The following is an 18,310-nucleotide window of genomic DNA, read 5'->3' on the forward strand; positions in this document are numbered from 1 at the left end:
ATGAGGCCCTTTTAGCTGAGACCGATGTAGCTGACCCTGCCCCCACTGTGGGCTTGGAGGTATTCGAGTACCCGGAGACTGACCCTGAGGAGGATCTAGAGGAGGACCCCACTGAGCCAGACACTGAGATAGCCCCTCCTGAGGATATTCCATACGGCAGCATGGAGGTTCCATCTCCAGAGATGATGAGGGTGGATGTGCATCAGAGGTCGATAGAGTGTTTGTTAGATCGGCTCTCAGCAGCCCAGGCTCGAGTTGCTGAGCTCGAGAACGAGACGGGAGTAGCAGATTTGATGGATAGGATGATAGCTCTGCAGGACAGAGTCACTACACTGAGTTAGAGGCGGAGTTAGGGGCAGCCACCCCAGTGAGGACACCCACCCCGCCCCCTGTACCAGTTAGTCCCGCATGGACTAAGACCGACGATGGCATTGACCCTATTCTTGACGGTGTGGCAGCGACTCCTGCAGATTCCCCACTTCTACCACCCATACCAGTCATATCCCTAGCAGATCACGACTGGGTGGTAGGTCGCTATGCTACTGATCTGACAGCAGCCGAGGCCCGTATTGCCGAGCTAAGGGACCAACTTTCCATTGAGCGGCACATGAGGATAGAGGCCTGAGGCAGGCGAGGATACCCTGGCGCCCGATGCGTGCGCAGGACCATTCGCCGCATAGAGCAGAGGACCATCGGTAGGATTCACCGCTTATCCCCACAGCGTGACTTGGTGAGTAGGCGCGAGGTTATCAGGGTTGTGGTCCACGCTATGAGGCGAATTCGTGATGTTGCTCGTGGCTAGTGGACACTGTTAGTAGTTGGTTGTTGTTCCTCAGTGGTGGTACTTAGTTATTTTATGATAGTTGTTTTGGTTGTTATCTTTGATAGTGCCACCGGCTAAGGATTATCGTATTAAGGCAGATTATACTTTTATTATTCAGTATGTTGTACCCAGACCTGGCATATGGCCAAATTATGTATAATTATCGTGTTGATTAGTTGCGATTTCTAGATTGTGGTTTAATCTTCTTTCATACCTGCATAATTATATATTGTCATAACAAATCACGAAGCATGAGGATTGGCAAATGAAAACAACCTAAATAAGTTTATGTAACAGGAAAATGCCGCCAAGGAGAATAGTAACAAGAACTCACCGGGCTGCATCTGGCGGCCAGGGCAGTAATAATGAACAAGGGCATCGAGCACATACCCCACCATTAAGAATTAACGAAGAACGAAATGAGTATGATGATGAGGACAATCACGAGTCAGAGGCTGAAGATACTCAGGGGATGGAAGTGCCAGTGAACCCTATGGAGCAGTTTGTAGAATTTCTGAGGCAAAACCTGCAATAGCAATGACCACCCCAGCAACCCCAGCATGCCATAGCTAATGCGTTTAAATCTTTCAAGTTGGTCAAGCCCCCAGAGTTTCACGGTGTTGCTGACCCAGTTCAGGCCAGGGCTTGGCTGAAAGAGGTAGAAAAGACCTTTGAGCGAATTGGCACTGAGGAAGCCCACAAGACTAATTTTGCCACTAATCTCTTAAAGGGTGAGGCTAACTATTGGTGGGAAGCCAAGAAAAATATGGAGCCCCAAGGGATTGTTACTTGGGAAAGATTCACTGAGTTATTTTTAAAGAAGTATGTCCCGAAGTTTATAGAGATTCAGATGCAGCGAAAGTTCCTAGAGCTGAAACAAGAGAATATGAGCGTAGCGGAATATGAAGCTAAGTTCATAGAATTGTCGAGGTTTGTGCCACAGCTGGTTGGCACCAAAGAGCAAAAGGCTGAGAGATTTAAACAGAGATTGAAGCAGTGGATTCAGAACAAGCAGGCAATTCTGGAGATAACTGACTATGCCACCCTAGTGCAGAAGGCCACAATAGCTGAAGCAGGGAGTGAAATGAGCCAGAAAATGAAGTAAACTAAGAAGCGAAAGTTTGATGTTCAAAGCAGGAGTGTGGGAGGGGAGAGCTTCCCTAGTAAGTTTGTCAGGGGGACGGCCTCCCATCCCAACCGCAGTACAGGATTCGGGGGATCAGGGAGCGTGAGTGTGGCCCGGAGCGGGAACCAAACGGGAATGTCTTATCATAGCCAACCATGACCTCCTCTGCCAGAATGCAAGATCTGTGGTAAGATGCATTCTGGGCAATGTATGCAGAAACCAGTGACATGCTTTAAATGTGGTAAGTTAGGGCACTATGCCACAGCTTGTAACCAGGAAGCGGCTAAGTGTTTTCAGTGCAGAAAGACAGGACACATGAAGGACTGCCCTGCGGCAGCCCCAGCTAGCTCGAGGGGTAGTGTAGCTACATCTAACAGAGTGCCGACTGCCAGGACCTTTAATATGACTGTGAAAGATGCCGTAAGGAACACCAATGCTATAGCAGGTATGCTCCTCCAAAACTCCAATCCCGCCAATGTGCTATTTGATTCTGGAGCTACTAAGTCTTTCGTATCTAAAGAATTTGCTGAAAAATTGGACTTAAAAGTGGAACCTTTGAAAGAATCTTTGCAAGTGGAAATAGCTAATCAAGAGACTATCCCTGTAAATAAAGTTTATGCTAACTGTAACCTAGAATTAGGTGGAGTGAGATACCCAGTAGATTTAATTCCCTTTCGATTAGGGGAGTCTGATGTGATATTAGGAATGAATTGGTTATCTAGAAACCATGCCCAGATTGATTGCGAGGGGAAGAAAGTAAAATTGAAAACACCTAGTGGTAAGAGTATAATAATTAAGGGGCAACGACAAACCAAGAAATTTCTAATTATGGTGCAGACCAAGTGACTTTTAAGGCAAGGATGTGAAGGCTACTTGGCTCACGTGGTGGATACCAAATGAGAAACCCCTGAGATCCACACCATACCTGTAGTTAATGAGTTTGAGGATGTATTTCCCAAGGATCTTCCCGGACTACCCCCGAATGGGGGATAGAATTTGCCATTGATTTAGCTCCCGGCAAGGCACCAGTATCAAAGTCCCCGTATCATTTGGCCCCCTTCGAAATGAAAGAGTTGGCTGATCAACTGCAAGATCTATTGGATAAAGGAATGATTAGACCGAGCGTGTCTCCGTGGGGTGCACCCGTATTATTTGTGAAGAAGAAGGATGGCAGCATGAGACTGTGCATCGATTATCGAGAGTTGAACAAGCTGGCCATTAAAAACAAGTACCCATTGCCAAGAATAGATGACCTCTTTGACCAACTAAAGGATGCAACGTGTTTTTCCAAGATTGACCTTAGGACAGGTTATCACCAACTTAAGATCAAACCAGAAGATATACCTAAGACTGCATTTTGCACTAGGTATGGACATTATGAGTTCCTAGTTATGTCATTTGGTTTGACTAATGTGCCTGCAGCTTTCATGGATCTGATGAACAGAGTCTTTAAGAAGTATCTAGATGAATGCGTGATAGTCTTCATCGATGATATTTTAATTTACTCTAGATCGGAGGAGGAACATGCAGAACACCTCAGGATAGTAATGGAAATCTTATGGAAAGAAAAATTGTATGCCAAATTCTCAAAGTGTAAATTTTAGTTGAAAGAAGTTCAGTTTTTGGGTCATGTGATTAGTAAGGAAGGAATTATCGTAGACCCTGCAAAGATAGAAGCTGTTGCTAATTGGGAACAACCAACCACGCCCACCGAGGTAAGAAGCTTTATTGGACTGGCCGGGTATTATCAAAGGTTTGTAAAGGATTTCGCTAAGATAGCAGGCCCGTTGACTAGAATTACTCGAAAAACAGGAAAGTTTGTTTGGACAGAGAAATGTGAGGAGAGTTTCCAAGAATTGAAGAAAAGGTTGGTATCGGCCCCAGTGCTGGCCCTACCAGACGATAAAGGGAACTTTGTGATTTATAGTGATGCGTTCCATAAGGGCTTGGGATGTGTGCTGATGCAACACGGTAAGGTGATTGCCTATGCATCCAGGCAATTAAAGGAATATGAAGTGAGGTACCCCACCCATGACTTAGAATTAGCTGCCATAGTGTTTGCCCTAAGATGTGGAGACATTACCTATACAGAGAAAAGTGTGAGATTTATACTGACCACAAGAGTCTTAAATATATCTTCACCCCGAAGGAGCTAAACATGAGGAAGGGAAGGTGGTTAGAATTGATTAAAGACTACGACTGTGAAATTTTTTATCACCCGGGGAAGGCCAATGTGGTGGCCGATGCCCTTAGTCGTAAGAAAAGGTTGAAAAGGATCACCACATCAGAGGATTTGATCAGAGAATTTGAAAAGTTAGAGATTGAGGTCAAGGTCGCTGAGCCAGGGACCGAAGGCTTGTATGAGATGGTTATGCAACCGGAGCTACTGGAAAAGATTAGGCGATGCCAAGAAATAGTGTTGAGGGAGAACAAGGAACTGGTAAGCGAAGAGGAGGCCAAGTGCGAACCAGACGAGATGGGAATTAGAAGGCATGCCTATAGGATATGGGTCCCTAACGTCCAAGAATTAAAGGATGAAATTTTACGTGAAGGACACAACTCTAGATATATGGTCCACCGAGGGAGCACCAAAATGTACCAAGATTTGAAGGAATACTACTGGTGGCCTAACATGAAGAAGGATGTAGCGGAGTGGGTCAGTAAGTGTATGACCTGTCAGAGAGTAAATGCAGAACACCAGCGACCAAGCGGACTCTTGCAACCCTTAGAAATTCTGATGTGGAAATGGGAGCAGATAGCTATGGATTTTGTGGTAAGATTACCCCGAACTAAGACTAACCGTGATGCAATATGGGTAATTGTAGACCGATTAACCAAGTCAGCGCACTTTCTTCCAATCAAGGAAGCCTACACAGTGGATAGATTAGCGGAGCTATACATTAAGAAAATTGTGCTAAGACATGGAGTGCCAGTAGCTATCGTATCTGACCGAGATCCTCGATTCAACTCCAGATTTTGGAGGAGCTTTCAGGAATGCCTAGGAATCAAACTAAACATGAGCACTGCTTACCATTCGCAAATAGATGGACAAAGTGAGCGAACCATTCAGACATTGGAGGACATGCTGAGAATGTGTGTAATTGATTTTAAGGGTTCTTGGGATGAACACCTGTCTTTGATAGAGTTTGCCTACAATAACAATTATCATGCGAGTATCGGAATGCCCCCATACGAGGCGTTGTATGGCCGAAGGTGCCGTTCACCCTTGTATTGGGATGAAGTTGGTGAGAGAAAGTTACTAGGTCCCGACTTGGTGCAAAGGACAAGATAGTTCAATTAGTCAGAGGACGCCTAGCAGCAGCCCAAGACCGACAACGTAAATATACCGATCTGGCACGGATGGACAGAGAGTATGAAGTGGGTGACCAGGTATTTCTGAAAGTGTCACATGGAAAGGATTGATGAGATTTGGGAAGAAGGGGAAGCTGAGCCCCCGTTATATTGGACCTTTCGAGATTCTAAGACGGATATTACCCGTGGCATACGAGTTAGTTTTACCTCCCAATCTTCAACATATTCATAATGTTTTTCATGTATCAATGTTGAGGCATCACAACGTCGAGGAGTCGACTTGGGAATTAGAGAGTCACATGCAGGAAAAATACCCCCATCTATTTGTGGATTGATTCCGGGACGGAATCCTTTTAGGGGGAGACTGTAAGAACCCAGATTTTTGTAATATTTTAAAACTTCAGTGAATAGTAACTGGAACTAATTATGTAATACATATGGAGTTTATCACAAATATGATTAGTCGAATTTTGGAAATCCGAGATCATATTCTTGTTTATCGAGGAAAATAAGTGAATGTAAAAGCCGTCGGAATTCGAATATTCACGATTATACTACGTGTGTTCGTATCCGTAAGGAATGGCGTAGAACCGGGAATACTACGTGGAATAAACATTATATCAAGGTGTTTCTATGATCAATAGAAAGGAATAGAATTGGTTAAAGGATTATAAATGATAAAAGAAATCCTTACGAAATGAAACATTCTACGGGAAAACTATCAGAATAAAACGACAAGTACATGAGTGTAAATTAAATAAGAAGTGAATGGAAGCCATGAAAGGTGGCCATGCAAAATCCTACACCCAACTAGTAGTTAGAAGTGTAGCTAGTAGTTAGTAAATCAAACTAGAATAGTAGCATGAATAGTGTAGGGGAGACAAGAAGTACCATGCACCATGTTCTACTTTTCTACTCCACCACACAAATAATCAAGCCAAACCTCCACTTTTATTTTGTCCAAATAATTATATATCAACCCATACTTCTATTTTACACCACACCACTCAAGTACCCAAGTCAAGAAAAGCTCCGACACTCCTCATTCCCAGCAGTTCGGATTTTCAGACCAAGGGGGAAAGAAAAATTTATAACTTGAGTTTTAGATCTTCATAAATCATGAAATTTGGACCATAGCTTCCTCATTAAATATAAAAGGTACGTGCAAATTTTTATGGCCATTCATTAAGGATTTCATAGGTAAATCATGGTCCAAAGTTGGGCATATTTTTGTTGGTTAGAAACTAAGTTATGTTCTTGATGTTTTCTTGATTTAAGGCTTGTTAAGGATAGATCAAGCTTGTACAAGGTTAATACACTCTTCCTAGGTGTTATAAGGATCAAAGAAAGGTATAACTCTTCACCCTTAAAGATTTTATGGTTGAATTTTAAGGATTTATGTTATATAGTTTCAAGATTCAAAAGATTGTGAGTGCTTGAGGTTTATGTGTATAAATCTTGTTAAGTTTTAAAGATTATGAGATGTGGTTCTTGGATGTTACACTAGATGATGTAGAGAATGAGTAGATGAGTGAATCTTGAGAAGTAAAAAGTGTTGTGTTGGTCATAAGTAGTGATTGTGTCAAGAACAAGTAGTAGAAATGGAATGTGAAGCCTATTGCACTTGGTCTGCCTTCTGCAGTGTATTCGGACATGTTTATGTTTGAAACTTGTGAGTCACTAGACATTACTGGGTAGATCTTGATTTTTAGTTTCTGTACATGTGTGGATCGTCACGAGGGGATTTACGGTTTAGGAGTTATGATCATTTTAGTATAGAGCGTTCATATGAAAAGCCAACTGCACATAAGGCCACTTGCATGATGATTTTGAAAGGCTAAAAATGATTTCAGAATCTTGGAAAAATCATGATAATTAAATAATGCAACAAGGAAGACTGTCCAAAAAGAATTTTAAGAAAATATTAATTTTTTGATTTTATAAAAATGTTTTAATGAAGCGAATCGATAATCGCGTACTAACTAAGATCGTTGGTTATTGATTTTAGATCGCCAACAAAAGCCCCGAGAGCATACCACTCCTAGCACTCGAGGAAAGTTTACGAAACCCTATCAGAAATTATCCATGCTATATATACTGTTGTGATATTGATGCCATGATTTACAGTTTAAAAATATATGCTTGTCTGTGATATCAATACATTCAAATTATGCGATTGTTCACGAAAACAAACTTCGTTTTATACGAGTATGAGAAATTGAAACGTAATTTTAATATAATACAAGATAGTGGGAGTCGGAGATATTTTAAATCGATTTAATTCCGGAACGAGCCGGACGCGAAAGATTTCTATTTCAATAAACAAGTACTTTCGCGTAACATGCATATTAAGCGAACGATTGAGATTTGATTTATAACTATAAGAGACAATCAAATATTCACTAAAGGGATATCCTATTGTTTATTTATTTATAAGTAATACCTAAAGAGTTACTAAAATATCTGGAAAATACTTAAAGAGATATTGAAAAGTTTTTAATCAATTCACTCTATCTAAAACGTATGTAACCATTCAAAGGATAATTATAAGATGTCAAATCATATCTTAAGTATTTAATTAAGATGTTTATCAATTCATTGAACCTTATTAAGAAACATTTAGTACTTAAGGTTTTATCAATTCATTGAACCCTTCTTAAAAATATTATGAGAACGTAAATATTTAATATTCCGTACTTCTAAAAATCATTTAAAAATAGACATAGTTTCCAAGGATACTTTCTAAATTATTCAAAATTCTCGGAAGAGATCAATCATCTGAAACCTATCAAAACCTTAGGGAACGTAGTCTAGAAGCATAAGGGTTTTGCTTCCTTGCTCAACGAAAAACAAGTGAACAATATATGTAAAACTCTACTACAGTTAAGGGTTTGAAAATGTTTTTAAATTCAAAACTCCGACAACTCCCAAGGATCAGTTGAATTAGAAGTGATGAATAAATCATCTTATTTAAAGGTCAACTCAGAACGATCTGTTCCTTCGATAAAGGAATTTATGTAAATTCTGAAGAAGTGTCCGGCACGCATTTTAAGGTGAATAAAAAGTATAGTAATGTAACTTATTTTTACAATTTTCTTTTTCTGAATAAAAGTTGAATATTTTAATTTTTATTCAGAAAAACAAAATTGTAAAAAAAAATTACAGAACTATACTTTATATGCACCTTAAAATGCGTGTCGGGCACTCTCTAAAAAATGTAAACAATTGAAAGGGACGGAGGGAGTAATTGTTTTGGGACTGGAATGTGGCCTACCCGGCACGGAGAGGTATCGGGTAGTGACCAAGCGCGGAGTGGCGTAGTATACAGTTATATGGTCTCTGTGACCATTGACTTTCGGACTTGCACGAAAATGGGCAACCATCATGTAATTTCTTGATAAGCCCAAAGGCGGCTAGGTTTGTATTCCTTCTACTAGTAGATAAAATTTCGTATTCGGCTGATCACCGGTACGTGGTTTATTCCAGTATAGTCCCTTTCCTCCACTTTGGATAAATTGTTGTGAAACCTACAGCAGAAGGCCGATAAGGCTGAGTTTTAAATAAGGATGTTGATGTGTATATATCACATCCATTTGAGAATCTTGGTTCAAGCATCATATTCAGATTTTGAGATGAAATGAGTACGAGTATAAACTGATTAAACTGATACATTTAAAGTTGAGTTTATCATAAATTGAAAAGCATATAAACTTTTAGAAACCTTGGATATACAGTGCTTAATGGTTGTTTTTTTCCCTAAATGATCATATTTAAATAATGGATATCTATATCTTGCTGAACGTTAGTGCTCACTCTTGGTTTTATAAATATCATATCACAACAGATTACCAGCATGGCCCGAACCACGATGACTGCCCGCAAGCGGGTAGGGGACGCACGTGAGTACCATAGACTGTTCGTCCGCCAGCCACCTCAGGTAGACGAGTAGAGATAGTTTCCTTTTGAGTACTTGAACCAAGACTAGTTGTGACCCGAGCCAGTCTCATATAGAGCTGTTCTCGGCGTTCACCCTTTTGGGATAATTTCCTTCGGTCTATAATAACTTAAATACTTTAACATTAATTTAGTAATGTTTCTGAGCATATAACCTGTGTGTGTGTGAGTTTGGTTAAAAGGTCGAGTGATGATGTGAAAAGAGGATTAATTATTTATTAGACAATATTAAGTGATCGTAACAACCCGAATTCCCGACCTTGAAATTGGGGGTGTTACATAAGCAGTAGCTGCGTATACCCTTAGTATAGGGGACCCGAAGGTGAACATTTTTCTAAACTGGGAGTCAATGTTCCCGAGTAAAACACACACATATATATATATATAGTTTCCATAACTATGAATCGGATAAGGCATATTCGATAGTTTTGAATAATAATCAAACTATTTTCAATTATTGAAATAAATATCGTACTTTCGTATAAGTATATCTTTTGTTATTTATTACTCATTTCAAGTATGAGTTTTAAAACTTCTACTTCAAATATTTTTATAAAGATTATCCTTATGAGAATATTATTTAAATAATAATATTCAGATATTTTCTTATATATCGGGACTTATTTATTTTATTAAATCATCATTACTCTAAACATTCTTTAAAATGTTTTCGAGTCTTCAAATGATTTTAAAAAGTTAGAGCGGATCCCAAAACTCGTTTTCAAATTTAAGATCTCCCTTTCGAAGGGGACTTGAATACTCGCTCAAAAATCTAAGGGATCCGGCTCTGTGGTGTATTTTATAATCGCAACGAGGTTGCTGTTTTGAGAAAATAATTTGATTACTTGCCCAATGTTCGGGAAGTAAGTCCATCTAATTGAGTCGGCATAAGCGACAGGCCGGGGTACGGACTATGAAGGTGTAAGAGGCTGGGTGACAGTCCATCCACGTGTGAGTGGCCGGGTAACGGTCTAGCGCGAGGTCCTAATGCGGCCAGGGTAATGATCGGCGAGGAATTCATCCATCTACAGTATAAAAGGTTACTTATTGGTATCTTTGCATGATCAGCAAGATATCGGGTTTATGCCAAAATTCTCTTCATTCTAAATTCATTGGATATTACATTTCTGTTTATACTTTGCAGGACAGAGGTTTTCAGGGAATGTGTGAGAGATATATATAGGTATATATATATTGGGACTTAATGAAGTATCTCGTAACTTCATTTCATTCAAATAATATTTCAAAGATTGAATCTATTCAAGTCTTATATTGAAGTCCCATCTATGTGATGAACCTTTGAAAACTTATTATACTTTGAACAATAATAGTTCAAGTAGTTTTCTAAAATGATATAACTATAGTGAAGTAATTGGTAACTTCATCTCCTTTTAAGCTTATATCTAGTAAGTAATTATCTTACACTTGATAAGAATTTCCAGTAAGTTATCCATTTAGATACTTGCATTATTGACTACACTATATATTATCTTGCGAGCTGTAATGCTCATTCTTGCTTCATTTCTTCATCACACAACTACAATTAGGAAGGATGGGCAGACTCAAGCAGACCCAACGCAAGAGCGTGGGAAGCGTCCCACGTCTTCCCGTTGATATCATAGATTCTATAGCTGTAGAGGTAGATCTATCTGTAGATCAGGCATTCTACTTTTGGGAATCAATTATGTATAATTATAACTTGTGGCAGATAATGGCAATTAACTATAAACTTATTAAGTAATCATTTTGGGTTGTAATAACTTTTAATTTGTGGATTTAAGGACTTGTACTTATTTCAATTTCATCTCTGAGACTATAACGTGTTGTGGTGTGTGTTAGTGTGGGGTCACAGCATGAGGTTATTTATTTTTAATTAAGTTAAGTGATATTTATAGAAATAAAGACCGTGATGACCCGGATCCCCGACCCCAGATCTGGGGGTGTTACAGAAATGGTATCAGAGCTATGCATTATAAACCTCAGAGATGATGCGACGATATAATAATAAACTCACAAAGATAATAAGAACTCTTGCCAAGTGCATGGTCGGACTACTTAAAGTAGCGCTGACAGTTAAAACCCTTATGGGAACCCTTATAAGTATCATGGTGGTAACTTAGCTCGTTTAATGTGTAGGTGAATGAGATAGAGGACCCAGAGATGTTCGAGCGTGAGCGTGATGAGGCACTGCTAGATGCCGAGGATTAGGAGGAGCCTGAGATGGAGGAGGAGGATCCTTCAGAGGAGTCAGAGACGGAGGTTATTGTGATTTCAGATGACGAGGACCCGAATGAGGTCCTAGTGGCTGAGGAACATGTCGGAGCTATAGTGGAGTATACCGGTACCCCTCTACCCTCACTCCCCGTGGTCAGAGCTTCTACCCCTCCACCACTATCTTGGAGCCCCTATGATGTCAGCTCTGAGACCCATACCCTCGAGCCTAGGCAGACCGATGAGGCACCCCCAGCAGCTCCGGATTCACCACCTCTTGACCCTGCCCATAGGCAGTCTTTGTTAGCTCACGGCTATGTTCAGGATGTTCTGAGGACTCGAGTGGCTGTTGCTGAGGCCCGGCTGGATGAGGTCAGGAGAGAGTTAGATGTAGAGAGAGCTGGTAGGCGTGCACGAGCTCATGAGGCTAGAGCTACCATACCCCGATCTCTGAGGAGAGAGATGACTGGGATAGAGCTCATGGCCCGTGCGAGGCTCCGATCACTTCAGGGAGACAGACATGGCAGGATATCCAGGAGGCAGGCTGATTACATTTTCCGTCGTGCGATGGAGAGAGTGTGGAAGTTGACCCGCTCTGGTGATTGATTCAGGACCAGTGATGTGGTAGTCTAGTCGACTAGTTAGTCGAGGCCATAGTAAGAGCCAATTTTCAGGGATAGTTGACTTGTATATAGTATCCCTTTCTCTGACTAGACAGATAGACTCATGTATTTCACTTTTGGGCAGATGACTGTAGCACTATTGTACTTTTGACCAGATCGAACTATGTATTTCTCGTATTATGTATATATTTGTTTCCTTTCAGTTCAGTTCCTTAGTGACGAGATCACTGTTTTTATCATTATTATTACTGCACTTCTTATTAGAACTGTCATAATATAATAAAATTGCGAGATACATTCTCCCTATTATAGAAACTGTGCAAGGCACAATCTTATGTATGATTGTGACCTAACGTTGAATTTTCCAAAATTTATCAGTATCATGCTGCCAAGAAGGATTGGAACTAGGGCGAACCCTGGATTTGAGGACCAGGGAAGCCATAACCAGGATGGTAGGAACCAAGAACACAATGAAGAGGAAGATGAGGATTACGTTGAACAGGATGACTCCCAGTATGAAGAGGAGGAGGAAACATTTGATGTTGAAGGATTTGAGATAAAGGCTGAAGAAGGAGAAACTGAGGTTGAGCAACAAGTACCAAACCCAGACATGGATCCCATGGGACAGTTCATGCAACTACTAAGGTAGAACTTAGAACGTCAACCCAACCCACCCCCTCAAGGAAATAACAATGTTGTGGCAAACTCTTTCAGGGCTTTCAAGTCCTTTAAGCCCCCTGAGTTCCACGGATCAGCCAACCCAATTGACGCAAGGGCATGGCTAAAGGAAATGGAGAAATCTTTTGAGATTCTGAGTACCGATGAGGCATAAAAGACTATATTTGCTACCTACCTTCTGAAAAGAGAGGCCAACTACTGGTGGGAGGCCAAGAAAAACATGGAGACATATGTCGTCATAACCTGGGAGAGGTTCAGTCAGTTGTTTTTGGAGAAATATTTCCCGAGGTTTATAGAGAACCAGATGGAGCTCAAGTTCTTGGAGCTAAAGCAGAATAACTTATCTGTAGCAGAGTACAAAGCAAAATTTACTGAGTTATCAAGGTTTGTGCCGGAATTTGTGAGCACCGAGGAAAAGAAAGCTAGGAGGTTTCAGCAGGGACTGAAATCGTGGATTCAGAATAGGGTGGCAATCCTTGAGTTTATAGATTATGTCACTCTGGTCCAAAAGGCAACAATTACAGAAGCCGGAAGTGAACAGATGCAGAAGGAAAGAGAGAAGAAAGGAATAAAAAGGAAAAGTATGAGCATGGGCGGAGGTTCTGCATGAGGGAGCTTCCCAACTAGATTAAATCGAGAAGCAGTGTCCCTACCGGGAAGGAGTATTGGGTTAAAGCGGCCCGTGAGTGTGAATGTGAGCCAGAGCGGCCAGAAGTCAGGAATGTCCTATTCCAAACCAGTCTCGACCCCCATTGCCAGCCTGTAACACTTGTGGAAGGATGCATTCGGGGGAGTGTAAAGGGAAGCCATTAACCTGCTTTAAGTGTGGTCGAGAGGGTCACTATTCTAACAAGTGTACTTCGCAACCCCCTAGTGTCAGCTCGACCACCATCTGTTATCAGTGTGGAAGACCAGGCCACATGAGGAGGGAGTGTCCAGGGAACAAACCAGCAGCTTCAGGAGCAAGCAGGGCTGCCTCCAATAAGCCACCTACTGTGAGGACTTTCAACATGACAGTTCAAGATGCTATGAAAGACTCAGATGTGATAGCAGGTATCCTTTCTCTAAACTCAGTCAGTGCAAATGTTTTATTTGATTAGGGAGCTACTAAATCTTTTATATTGAAGGACTTTGCGCTTAAATTAAGACTTAAGGCTGAACCCTTATTAAAACCCTTACAAGTGGAAATAGCCAACCATGAAATTATCTTTTAGTATTGATTTAATTCCTTTTAAATTAGGGGAATTCGATGTAATTTTGGGAATGGACTGGCTATGTAGAAATGATGCTCAGATAGACTGTAAGGGGAAGAAAGTTAAGTTAAATATCCCAGGGAAGAAAGGAGTCATATTTAGAGGGAAGAGGCAGACGCATAAATTTTTGACCATGGCCCAGGCTAATAAGATGCTACGAAAAGGAGATGAGACTTACCTGGCCTATGTGGTGGACAAGCAGAAGGAGGTGCCCAACTTGTAAGACATTCCGGTAGTCAATGAATTTGAAGATGTATTCCCACAAGACCTTCCGGGACTACCACCCGATAGAGTAATTGAATTTGCTATTGAGTTGGCCCTAGGGACGATGCCAGTTTCAAAGGCACCATACCGGTTAGCCCCATTAGAAATGAAGGAACTGGCTATCCAATTACAAGAACTTTTGGATAAGGGTATGATAAGTCCCAGTGTGTCTCCGTGGGGAGCACCAGTATTATTTGTTAAGAAGAAAGATGGGACCATGAGGTTGTGCATCGACGACCGAGAGTTGAACAAGCTAACCATAAAGAACAGGTACCCGTTACCCAGAATAGACGATCTGTTCGACCAGCTAAATGATGATGTTTACTTTTCCAAGATTGACCTGAGAACTGGATATCACCAACTAAAGATTAAACCCGAAGATATTCCAAAGACTGCATTCCGAACAAAGTATCGGCACTATGAGTTCTTGGTAATGTCCTTTGGATTAACCAACGCCCCAGCGGCTTTCATGGATTTAATGAACAGAGTATTCAAAAAGTACTTGGACAAGTGTGTGATAGTTTTTATCGATGATATTTTAATCTACTCAAGGACCGAGGCAGAACATGCAGAGCATTTAAGGATAGCTCTAGGAATACTAAGAGAGGAACAGTTATTTTCCAAATTCTCGAAGTGTGAATTCTGGCGGAATGAAGTATAGTTTTTAGGACATGTGATCAATAAGGAAGGAGTATTGGTCGACCCCTCCAAGATAGAGGTGGTCTCAAATTGGGAAAGGCCAACCACACCCACTGAGGTAAGGAATTTCGTAGGATTGGCTACTATCATAGATTTGTACAGGATTTTGCGAAGATCACAGCCCCTTTAACACGACTTACTCGTAAGACAGAGAAGTTTGAATGGAGAGAAAAATGCGAGAATAGTTTTCAAGAATTGAAGAAAAGGTTGGTAACGGCCCCGGTGTTGGCGTTGCCAGACGGAAAAGGAGATTTTGTGATATATAGTGACGCGTCGCACAAATGATTGAGGTGTGTGCTTATGCAGCATGGTAAGGTGATTGCGTATGCGTCGAGATAACTGAAGGAATATGAGATTAGATATCCTACTCATGACCTTGAGCTCGCGGCAATAGTTTTTGCCTTAAAAATTTGGAGGCACTACTTGTATGGAGAGAAGTGTGAGATTTTCACAGACTATAAGAGCCTCAAGTACATATTCACGCTGAAAGAGCTCAACATGCATTAGAGAAGATGGTTAGAACTAATCAAGGACTATGATTGTGAGATTCTCTATCATCCAGGGAAAGCCAATGTGGTGGCTGACACCCTTAGTAGGAAGGAAAGACTCAAAATGATAATGACTTCGGAGGAATTGATAAGGGATTTTGAGAAAATGGAAATAGAAGTAAAGGTAACCGGAGCCGGAACTGAAAAGCTGTTTGAGATCTCGATGCAGCCAGAGTTATTGGAAAAGATTAGATTGTGCCAAGAAAAAGTAATGAATGAAGGCATAGAGTCAATGACTGGAGAAGAGATCCATACTGAGAGAGATGATAAGGGGAGAATGAGGTATTCCTACAGGATTTGGGTTCCGAATGTTCAAGAGCTTAAAAACGAGATTTTGGATGAAAGCCATAGTTCAAGGTATTCCATTCACCCGGGGAGCACCAAGATGTATAGGGATTTAAAGGAGTATTACTGGTGGCCCAACATGAAGAGGGACGTAGCAGAATGGGTAAGAAAATATTTGACTTGCCAAAGAGTAAAGGCAAAGCACCAGAGACCCAGTGGACTTTTACGACCCCTGGAGATTCCTGAATGGAAATGGGAACAAATAGCGATGGATTTTGTTGTAGGCTTACCAAGGACGAAAGCTAATCATGATGCCATATGGGTGATTATAGACCGACTGACAAAGTCAGCTCACTTCATTCCTATTAATGAGAGATACACAGTCGATAGATTGGTGGACATTTACCTTAAGGAAATAGTGACGCGACATGGAGTCCCAGCGTCCATTGTCTCAGACCGAGACCCCAGATTCAACTCCAGATTTTGGAGAAGCTTTCAAGAATGTGCGGGAACCAAATTAAACATGAGTACCGCTTACCATCCCCAAATGGACGGGCAAAGTGAAAGGACCATCCAGAAACTAGAAGATATGTTGAGAGTCTGTGCAATAGACTTTAAAGGAAGTTGGGATGATCACTTGCTGTTGATCGAGTTTTCTTATAATAATAGCTTTCATGCCAGCATCAGAATGCCACCTTATGAGGCCCTGTACGGAAGAAGGTGTCGATCTCCCTTATATTGGGATGAAGTGGGGGAGCGAAAGATGCTCGGACCTGAAGTGGTCCAAAGGACCAAAGACATAGTGGATCTTATCAGAGGACGGCTTGTAGCAGCCCAAAATCGATAAAAGAAGTATGCAGACTTAGCCCGAAAGGACAAAGAATATGAAGTAGGGGACTTAGTACTGCTAAAGGTATCCCCTTGGAAGGGATTAATGAGGTTCAGAAAGAAAGGGAAACTAAGCCCAAGATACATTGGACCTTTTGAGATACTAAGACGGATTGGAAAGTTAGCTTACGAGCTAGCCTTACCCCCGAACGTACAACTAATCCATAATGTGTTCCATGTGTCAATGCTAAGGAAGTATCATCGGGATGCCAGGCACATAGTGGAATACGAGCAGGTGGACATGCAACCAGACCTGACTTACGTGGAGAAAACAGTGAAGATTATGGATAAAAAGGAGCAGGTGCTTCGAAACAAAGTGATCAAGCTAGTCAGAGTGCTATGGAAGAATCATAATATGGAGGAGTCGACTTGGGAACTAGAGAGCGCAATGCTAGAAAAGTACCCCCATTTGTTTTCTATCTGATTCCGGGATGGAATCCTTTTAAGGAGGGGAGACTGTAATAACCCCAAAAATTTTGGACTTTTTGTAACCCTTATGAATAGTGATTTTGCTGATTATGCTGAATAAGAAAATTTTTCATGCCACACTATGTAGCAGTTCTTTTATTGATATTCTGACATCTTATTAGTACTATATACGGTATATAAGTGTATGTAAAGATCGCCAGAATCCAAATTCGAACACTTTGATTTTTCCCGAAAATCCACCAGATACCGAAAGAATTGAGTATAAGGTAACATGATTAAAAGGATTTAAATTCAAGGATTATAAGAGAGTATCATAAAAGGAATATAATATATTGAGAAAGGTTAAAGGAACCCAAGTAATAAGATCCCGAATATGATCCCTCAAACGATTAGTACGAATGAACGATAAACGAGTCGTAAAATAATTAAACGACAAATAATGCAAGAGAGATTAGTGCAAGGATTAAGGATGATAATAAAGCAACTAAGCAAGGATTAACATGAAAGATGCTTCCACCACCAAGTGATGACAAGTGGCAAATGATGAAGTCACCAAGGTGATGTCATGCTTAGTCACACTCCACTCACTTTATTCAACCAATTAATCACCCAAATATCCCATTCACTTCCATTTTCCACCACAAACTCATTTAGCAATGTAAAAACCCTCCCAAGAATAAGTGCTCTCGGCTTCTTCATCCCAAAGAAGAGAAAAATTCCAAAAATCAAGATTCAAGCTTTGTTAAATTACAAGGTAATTATCCAAGATTCCTTATGATTAGTTATGGCTATCCTAGAAGTTTAAGCCTCCAATTCTTCATGAATCTCTTCCAATAAATCAATGAAAAATATGATGAATAGTGTTTTCAAGATTACTAACTTTGTTTTCTTTGTTTTTCCTTTAAGATCCAAGCATTCCTAAGCTATCTCAAGGCTTCTTAAGGCTTCCTAGCTACTCTAATCACTCCAAGGAAGGTATAACACCTCCAAACCCTAACTTTACTTTGAGTATTAGGATGGTTTGATTGTTATAGTAAATGAGAAGTATGATGCTTGTGTTTTTAGAGTTTGGATTGGATTTCTAGTTATTTGGATGTTGAAATCTTGTTTATAGTTAATGAAACTTAAGTATAGTTAGTAGTTCATGTTTATGGTTGAATAAATTGGAAAATATTGAGGTTTGGGACTGATGTAGTAAGTTTTGGACGAAGGTTGGT

The 18,310-nt window shown here is 40.6% G+C and overlaps 1 protein-coding gene across 1 annotated transcript; it reads left to right on the top strand.

Moving 5' to 3' along the window:
- The first annotated feature begins 2,141 nt into the window (after nt 1–2,141).
- On the top strand, nt 2,142–2,795 carry LOC141719428 (uncharacterized). Its single transcript, XM_074521805.1, has one exon. The coding sequence runs from the start codon at nt 2,142–2,144 to the stop codon at nt 2,793–2,795; it is 654 nt and encodes a 217-aa protein (XP_074377906.1).
- The last annotated feature ends 15,515 nt before the right edge of the window (nt 2,796–18,310 follow it).

Source organism: Apium graveolens, chromosome 4 (assembly GCF_009905375.1).
Source record: "Apium graveolens cultivar Ventura chromosome 4, ASM990537v1, whole genome shotgun sequence".
NCBI lineage: Eukaryota > Viridiplantae > Streptophyta > Magnoliopsida > Apiales > Apiaceae > Apium > Apium graveolens.